This window comes from Carassius auratus, chromosome 1 (assembly GCF_003368295.1).
Source record: "Carassius auratus strain Wakin chromosome 1, ASM336829v1, whole genome shotgun sequence".
Lineage (NCBI taxonomy): Eukaryota > Metazoa > Chordata > Actinopteri > Cypriniformes > Cyprinidae > Carassius > Carassius auratus.
In genome coordinates this window covers 27,655,492-27,665,488 of record NC_039243.1, presented here as the reverse complement: position 1 = coordinate 27,665,488, position 9,997 = coordinate 27,655,492, and the positions used below count along the sequence as shown (strand labels likewise).

The 9,997-nt window shown below is 35.1% G+C and overlaps 1 protein-coding gene across 1 annotated transcript in view; it reads right to left on the bottom strand.

The window, feature by feature from the left end:
* Positions 1–201: 201 nt before the first annotated feature.
* Positions 202–9,997, bottom strand: part of LOC113106151 (tumor suppressor candidate 3) — a 45,144-nt gene continuing 35,348 nt past the window's right edge. The window contains exons 8-9 of the mRNA XM_026267789.1: positions 1,133–1,223; positions 202–342 (exon numbers count right to left, since the gene is read on the bottom strand). Coding sequence (XP_026123574.1) covers positions 327–342; positions 1,133–1,223 — 107 coding nt within the window. The 3' untranslated portion in view covers positions 202–326. The remainder of the gene's footprint in view (positions 343–1,132; positions 1,224–9,997) is intronic.

The window sequence follows — 9,997 nt, the reverse complement described above, 5'->3', positions numbered from 1 at the left end:
GAGAGGTATCATAAATGGCAATAACAAATAACAGCCGCGCACACACACACACACACACACACACACATAGAATAATGCACGAACATACTCCCCACAAAACATTCAGGATACAATCCTAAATTTGCAATTAAAAAGGAAAACTGGTCATATAAGCAAGAAAACTATTCATTTGACTTCAATGGACAGATCACACAGTGCATGGCAGTGGGTAATAGTTTAGTTTATTTATCTTAGGTCACACATGCAGTGCTTTACATTTAAGCTGTAGTTTAATTCATCCATGAAACCCCAGTGGAACGACATCTCTTTTTTCCCACGGCATGATCTTATTTAATCAGGAAGCTGAAAAATAGTGAGAAGGAAAAAGAGAAGAGTGTGAATGATGAAATGGTTGCTGACTGGAAGTGACGTCACCGTCTAATCATTATGAGTATAGACCTCTAAAGACTGAAAAAGGTAATTGGCCGGAGTCTCTACAATTACCAGCAGCAACCACAGTTGCTGTACATTTAATGCATTTTATTTGATTCATTAGCTAGCTATTCTGCCTAGGCTGATGTACATGAACGCTACAGCAAGTAAAAGGAATGTTCCAGTTAGAATACATTTCAGTGCTTTTAAAAGGAATCTGTTATGGAAACAAAACATTCTTGTTTACTTCCATCCACTGACTCATTTTTCATTCAGTGAAGCTTGTGAAGACTTTGCTGGCTTTTCTTTCTCCAAACACTGACTATATAGCAACATATCCTTAGTTCAACTTACTTAAGAAGCAAAGTAAACCCCAAAAGTTGACTGCTAAAGTGAACTTTTTAATTAAAGAAATGTTTTTTTTTTTTTAATGATCAAAATTTTATTCACTAAACAAATCAATGAGCAGTCAATGAATGCATCAGTGAGTGAAACTTTTTTTTTTTCTTTGAAAATTTAATCCAATGATGCAAATTGTTTAATTGAATTTTTTTTTTTTTTTGTGGGATAACAAAAGGTATAATCAACAGATGCTGCAGAATCAAGAATATTGCTGTAAAAGTCAAAGCAGAGTGATACATACAAATCTAAGCTAAAGTTATATTAGAAGGACAAATACTTAAATACAACGAGAGTGAGTTTCAACACTGATAGATCTCACCTGTAAGGATATCCATGATATTTTGATCTGAAGATGGACAGAAGAAAGCTAAAGAAGAACACCACTAAACCAAGTCCAACAAGACAGATAACTGTAAGAAAAAAAAAAGCACAGTGAGTGACACTCTATTAATGAGCTGAATAATGCTTACATTGATTAAACTTAATTAGTATGCTGCAATGGTATTATATAATAGGATTAAGCCATTGGTGAAAAATCGCTTTTCATGAACTTTGATCTAAGAGCTAATCCCAAAAAGCCATCTTAAATTAATCCATTACTAATGAATGAAACAATAATCGCTACTTAAATGCTTCTAAAACATGCTGAATCAGCAGCTTTGTCCCTTAGATAAAACGGTGCCAAAAATCTGATAACCTGCTGAGTCACGTTATAAAGTGATTTTAAAGATTAGTAAATGAAGCCATAAATATTGTGCTACTGGAGAAAAAAAAAATAAAAAAATAAAAAAAAAAAACAGCTGATTTTATGAAGGGAAATAAAATAAACCATCTGCATAAATACTGCAGCTCCTCAATATCCTTTGCACAGTATTCCTGGAGAATTTGCTGATTTTAGCATGCACATGTATAATCACACCCACTTATGCACTGCTGACAAATGCAATCTTTATTGCATCCAAGAGAGTCAGGAAATTCCATCTTCAGCCTTCTTTTTTAGATTGTGGTGAAGAACTCTGATTGGAAAATGCAACTACTTATTGAAGGCTAGGTCACATTCTTAAACTAATATCTGGTTGTAAAATGATAACCTATACTTAACATTTATCAAGTCTATGGAATTGCATTGAAAATTGTATATTTTATTTTCTTATTCCAAATCTAAAACTCACTTCCAAAACTCACCAAATCTATTTTCAAACATCAAATCTAGAATTTCATAAGCTGTTCGTGAGAAGAAGATTTTAAAGCATTAATTTACCAGTTTTAAAATAGTGACAAATAACACTGCAAGTGGAAAACATATTGATCCTTCACGCTTAAGGCCTCGATATACTCAAGTAAAGTTATTTTTCATTCTTCGGTTAGCAAAAATTCCACCACCTCCCACGATGCTGGAATGAATATGTTAAATGAATATGTAAGTGAATAAGTGCTGCACACTTTACTGTCAATAACAAAATAGACATAAAACAAATATGGCAGTGTTGAGAAAACAGCAGTTAAGAAAGCATCTGATCACAGCGATGTGGATATCGCACAAGCTCTGCAATTATGTTCTCCAGTCAAGTCTCATCATGTTTATTTATATAGCACCTTATATATCCAGATGGCTTTAAAGCAAGCACCTTTACAATATTAAACATGAATGAGCAGTATGAGTGTTCTGCTTTCAATTACAATTACTACAATTTTTACTATAAAGCAGTTTTCCAGTGTGTTCATGTTTTTACTCACATCTGACCTAATTAGACTGAACAGAATAAATGATCTGGAGAAGAGTTAAATTATTTTTGATTGGAGAAGATCCAACCAACAGGAACCATGTAATCTTTTTTATGTAAACTTGGAACCTGGAAAACTTTGGCAAGCTGTTTCAGACTCCCAAACAATTTTTGGTGTTTTAAGAAACTTTGGTGTCTTTACGATTATTACAACATAAACAGAGATCACTAATAAGGACTAATAAGGTCCAAAAAAACAAAACAAACAACAACAACAAAAAAACTACCAGAAGACTACTTGTTTCCACAGGAGAAGAAAAAAACAACAACCACAGACAACATTTAACTGGAGACCATTTAGAAGTTGTGCAATCTATTCAGAGAAGGTGGGAGCCTGTATTAAAGGCAAAGGGTGATAAAACACCATAATAAAAAATCAAATATTAAAATTATTTCCCAGGTGTTTACATTATTTAGTACAGCCCTTGTAGATATATTATCCTTGTACAGAGAAGAAAATCCTGGGTCGTTTAAAAGCACAGTATGGTTTCTAAAGTCTGAGTGTGTCTCTCTGTGTGTGTGTGTGTGTGTGTGTGTGTGTGTGTGTGTGTGCACGCAAGAGTCAGTGTGTAAGTAGTAAACATATTAAAGAGCGAGGCAGTGGCAGCTGCTGTTTAGCTGAATGAGAAGCTAATCAAAGCTTAATCAAAGTGTGTTAACCTCCTCAAAAGAGGGGCACCTCCAATTACACCACACCGCCAGCACTGTTCCTCTCCAGATTAGTCATCCAGAAACACCCTCTTATCCTGGGATCACACACTCAGAATACACACACAGTGAGCTTTTAATTTAAAGTTTCAGCATCTAATGAACTTCCCCAAAGACTTGTTTTCAAGGCTTCATGCAACAACGTTTACTCTGAGACCTTGATGTTCTCGAGCCTATTATCATTTCCCTGACACGTAACAAAAGCCTTCCCAGAAGACACTCGGCAGTAGCCGCAATAGAACTCTGTATTATACAAAACTGATGAGAATGACTGACTGTGATGTGACATTTAAGAACTGCTAAACATTTACTTTCAGGGTCGTCTGTGTCACAGGGTAACTAATGCATTGTTGCGGAATAACGGCGCACTGGTGCAATCACATTTGACTGGATGGAGCAGCTTGCCGTAAATGTTTCTGCGGGGGAGTGGTGTTTGAAACTAAAGAGTCGCTACTCTGACAATCTTCATTTAGCATCTTCCTATTTTAAATGCTTTGAGTCTGTGTTTCCATGACAACCGCTGGGTTTGATCAACCACTCGCTGTGCAAGTATTCTTCTTCTGCATAGTAGTAATTAACATTTTAAGTCACCAGAGGTTTATTTTGCAGCCTGTGCAAGTGTACTTACTGAAGTAAAAAATGTCCAAAATTCTATTAAAGTAATTGTTCACCCCCAAAAGATGACATTTAGGTTATTTGTTTCATACAGTGAAAGTCAATTGGATCCAAAATTGCTTTAGACCCCAAAATATCTGCTTTTTTGGTTTACGTACCAAACATCTGGACCACCTACTGTATCTGCTGCCATTCACTAGCCTCCTGTAGTGAACAGTTTTAAAGCACATCTGTTTACCTTGTTCTTATACTTTATGTACACAATGCTTGCCAAATTAATCTTTCATTAAAGTTTTTGTTGAAGAACATTGAAAACTGTCACTCCACGCTAGGTTTTGCACTGGTTTTTATTGATTATTTTATTATTTATGGTGCAGCGTACAATATATTGCCTTTATGACGATGAGCCTAATTCAATACTCCAACTGCTTTCTTTACCAATGCTAGTGCTGTATAATGGGCTTTTTCCTCTAAACTGTCTGTCCCAAACAGGGGCTTGTATATGTTGTGAATATACTAGGTTTGCCGCACATTTTGTATATACTGTAAGCGGAATGTAGAATGCGCTAGTAAAGAAGCCTAGCATGAGAGCTATTCTGTGTACATGTCTTTATGTTACGATTAATTCAACGTGAGCACGGCATGTTTCAAAATAAACTTGGTTAAGTGATAGTTTGGATCTATGACAGTTTCGATTTGTGTCATTTATGGTGTTTAAATCATACCTGTAGACTAAAATTTTGGAGGGGAAAGTGCTCAGTATATTGCCTGTAATGAGATAGTGTTTTCTTTAAATGTAAAGGCTATAATTCTACTGCTCTAAAAGCACCACCCTCTGGCATAGAGTGAATTTGAATATTCACTTATTTTAAGTAGAACAGTGCTGTAAACAAAAAAATTCTACATTCAACAAATAATTTTCAATAAATATATATGCTCCATTGCAGCAGCTCAGTACTGTAAATACAAGATATTTTTCTTTGATAATGCAGGGAACCACTGGTTAAACATAAATACTGTAACAGCGATGAAAATTTTTTGTGAAATTTTGCGCTTTTTTTTTTTTTTGCTGTTTTTTTTTTTTTAGGAAAATTGTGACATATTATACCCCAGAATTCTTCATTCAGTGGACTACTAGTAAAATTTATTAACATTTGGGACCAAAAATTATTCAGACACTATGACCTGACCATGTTTTGCTTAAGTATTATCTGACATTATAAAGATAAATTTGTTCTGACACAGTTTAACTGAGTTCTTGTCATAATTTATTACCATTTTCCGAACTATCACAAATAAACTGTGATAATGTGTGAAATGTTGAAGGTGTCTGAATAATCTTTGGTTTGGCTTTAGGTCTAACGCAATTAACATAAGCAAAACAAGTGCAATGCACGCACACATTTGTATTGGTGTAGAATGAGAGACATATAACCCATGGGCGTAGAATATGCGGGGGACATGTTCACCCCACTTTTAATAAAACATTCAGCTATTACTGTAGCTAAGCTGCATAAAAAAACAGAAAAGCTTTACACCAGAGCTTAATTTGTAAATTGCAAGGTCCTTGAACAAAGTGGGGTAACAGATCCAGCAATGTGATTAGAGGAGGAAAAGGTAACATTCATGCAATTACATTGGTGGAGCAGTTTAAGTGATAACCGTGCATCAGTTGCTTTTATTAGGGTTCGTACGGTCATAAAAAAACTGGAAAAACCATGAAAATTTAAAACAGCAATTTCATTTCACAAATCTATAATAGTTATATTTAATCAGGTCCTGAATTTCAGTGGTGGATTGTCTGTAAATCACACAGGGGCACCTGCAGATTTTATTTAATTTTATTTTTTGGAGGAACAAATGATCAGAGAGAGCAGAACGAATGTCACTCGTTTTGAACAAAAAAAATTTAGAAATGTAAAAATCTGCATATTAGAATGATTTCTGAAGGATCATGTGACACTGAAGACTGGAGTAATGGCTTCTGAAAATCAGCTTGGCATCACAGGAATAAATTTCACTTTAAAATATATTCAAATGGAAAACAGTAATTTTAAATTGTGATCTCATAGTAGTTCTGTTTTTACATTACTTTTGATCAAATAAATGCAGTCTTATATAAGGTTGTTATATCAAAGCCAACTTTGGCGTTTCTTTAGAAAAGTTACAAAAAAAGTTAATGATATAAATGCTACACAAATGACTGAATCGAGCTTAAGTGTAGTTCTGGCAGACCATGGCGTGACAGCCAGCCATTATCTGATGCTCAACTGATCTGTAACTACTCCCATTACCATTTAAGCAAGACATTAAAGCTCATCTATAGTAGAGTCTCTTGCCTAAGTCTGTCAGAAAGATGCATGCTACGACAGCTTTTCAGGGACTATTCTATTGCACAGACACTCACTTGAGTCAAGAGAGCTTTTCAAACGCTTATCTATCACACAGACAGGCGCTCACCCATCCTGCATCACCAACTCCTCCTAAAGCAGGCACGTGATCGATTACTTGCTTGTTTACAGAGATACCTCTTATTCTATCTGCTCATTGTCGCTAGTATTGTCCTTCTACCACATGGAAGTGTACCTAGGACAAAAGTTGTTTGAAACGCAAAGGGCGGTCACACCAAAGCTTGATACATATATGCATGACACACACATCAGTCAGAAATTATTACTCTAACCCCATCACAAAAATTAGTCAGTGTGCCCATTTTGTGTACCTCCAGTGGCTGAGAGAGGCTCACCCAGCAGTGCCTACAGAGCAAACATCTTCCTCAGCTGCAGGGTCTTCTTCCTCCTCCTCTCACACATCAAGGGAAGTGCTTAGAGTTGGGCATGCAACCTTTCTCTTGTCCCCCTTTCATTACGTATACTCTATTCATCTTCAGTCCCTTTCTCCATAAAATGACCTTTCGCCCCCCCAAACATCTTTGAGACTGACTGATGAGATTATAATAATGTAGATTCATATATGCATAATGGGCAATTACAGTGACAGGTGTAGGGAAAGCCCAGTGCTGGGCAGACGAGGTGCCACCGCCGGTTTAATTTTCCGCTGTACTAACGTGACCTCTGACCATGCCACAGCCCTGGCGTGGCAGATGATGGCCGCGGCAAATTTGGGTGGTGTAGGGGGAAATGTAAGACAGAACCTCTGGAGAGAGGAAGTCAAGAAGGTGTGTGTCGCTAAACCAACTTCTAATGTGGGCTTTATGAAGGTTATAAATCATTTTAAAACATTCACCTGTCTAGATGAAGTTTAATCTTATATAAAAATATTTTATTGTGAAACCCAAGATTTGCATTTGCTTGAGGAAATACCAGAGCTTACTGCAGGATTTAGGCTTTGGTTCTGTGTAAATGGAATGCACATCAGATCTGCTTTAAGCATGGCTAATGCATGAGAATCACATAATGCGACACCATCTTTGAGGAATAAAGATGGCTATAGATGATTAGGGTTGCACATTTTGGGGTTGCCAATCAAATTGATCCATGATTCATATGTATATGTTTTAAATATTACAAACTAATGTATAAAACTGCAATTAGTTAGATGTATATGATTAAATGATTTAAATGTTAGATTTCTAGATTGACAGCTAAGAATTTGCAAGATTTATAATTTAAAGGAAACACCAAATCACAATCAAAAAAAAGCTTATCATATTCAAATATTACTTCAATATTCAAATATTACAATGGCATGAACAGTGTTTTCAAGTGTATGCTCTGTCAAAAAGCTTAAAAATCAGTATATAAAAATAGCAGAAGTTTTTAATACTAAGAGCTGTAGTTAAGTGATTCTAAAATAAAATAAAATAAAATAAAATAAAAATGATATAACTACTTTAACAATTTGCTGGGTTTTGATATGATTCAAAAGTTGTTGTTTTTTCATGTTCAGGACAATACGATTTGTACTATGAACTATTTGTTTCAGTATAAGTAACTCAATCAAAATATACATATTTAAGAGTTGACGGATATGAATCAGCAGGATTTATATTCAAAATAAAAAGGTCACAATTCATAAAATTCAGATAAATGCCAAAAAAGACTAATTGCAATTCATTATAAATATTAAATATCAAAATACTAAATTATTAAATTGCAAAATATCAAATATTAAATGAACAAATGGTTAATAAAAAATAAATAAATACAACAACATTTGAGTAAATAAAGACTATTGGAGTATGTTTTACAAGAAAATACTTTCTACTTAATTTAAATAACATTTTACCTTTAATTCAATGTTACTTGCAGTTTTGTTGCAATCATTTGTGAAATTTACTAGTGGTCAACTGATATGTGTTTTTCACAGCCGATGTAGATATAAAACAGATATATATATATATATATATATATATATATTTTTTTTTTTCATTATTATTATTAATATTTAAGAAATTTGAAATCATTTGACAATGGATTAAAAAATACATGTGTAAAATAAACATACTTATACTTTAGATGACTGTATTTTTCACAAATAAATTAATATTTTTACATACAGCACACAGTGAAAATGTCATGAATATGACAGTGGGCAAATGCATAAAGCGCAGCACTATGTGAAATCACGAGTTTAAAGTTTAAAGCATTCAATTCACGCGGACCGACCGTCACACAGAGAACACGTGATCATGCTGGATAAAAATACACACTTCACAAGATCTCACAGGTGACGGCAAACGTGAAAGTATTATAATGTTTGCCTTCTATTACTAATAGGCCTAATATAAAAACAATTTTTATAATACTTTCTGTATACATAAATTTGTTTGTTAAACCGATTCTATCCATATTAGACAGAACTGTTAACGACAACGATGAACAAGAGTGAGAGTGGGAGCAATGTGTGTGCTCAGGTGCGCAGTCAAAATAAAAGAACACATCGGCCAAACAGAAAAACATATTGGCCCATGCCGATATTTGAAAAATGGCACATTTCAGCCGATATATCGGCCAAGAAAGGTGAAAAACTATGTGAACCACATTTAAATGGAGCTATATTCATAACTGCTGAAACTCCTTCCTTACACACAATCACCCACACAAACACAAATTGCAATTACCACAACTCTACACTTAAGCTGACAAACATATACAGCAATTACAAACATTTGTCTCCCAGCGTATTGCATAAAGAGCTTACGTCTTTTTCTGAGCGGTCTAAAATCTGAAAAAAAAAGCTCTCCCCTTATGTGTCATGGAGGTGAGTTTGAAACAAAGCCAAAAATAACTCGCATTTATGTAACGCAGCATTTACATATTACCCATAACTCATACCATTAGCATATCAAAGCTCGGGATGACTCTTTGGAGGTGGGATGGAGGCCATCACATTAAGTGGTCTCCACAGCTAATGCAGTGATAATACATGGAAAGCTATTCGTCTATCAGGGACTGGATGTGATGCTTGTCTTTATGGGAAGTCCGGAGAAGCACTTCGAGAGGGGGATGAAAACGAGGTTGATGTGAAAAGCTCAAAGGAAAAAAAAGACGGTCATATATTACGCAAACTTGAAAGTGGGACAGAGAATCAAGCTGGAGGTGATACTAGGCCACAGACACATCCTGTATGCAAGACACACACTCATCCTCAGTTATCAGCTTCCAAACGCATACTTAACAGCACAACACAATAAAAAACACAAACAATATCCATATGCAAAGAAAAAATAAGCTACTGTTGCTACTTGTCTGCCTCTTAAAGAATACTAAAACCAAAGCGTGCATCCAATTGACTTTTTCAATATACTGAGAATGCTCTTTCTGACCAAATCATAGAATGAAAGTATTTTAAGTAATTTTATACGCTGTGCAAGTGATGATTGCCTTGAAAGACTCAATGCTAGCATGCAAAGGTTGTGGGTGGATGGTAGGCCATAATAAGAATACACTGGGAGGAACACTCCTAAACTCCAGATTTTTTTTTTAACCATCTTCATCTCTACCCTGAGCAGCGACCGTAAGCAGCAAAACCTGCACTGATGTACTACTTAACAATTCAAAAGTTGCCGCTTCAAGAAACTTTATGGCTGGTTTTATGGCAGGAAATATGAACGC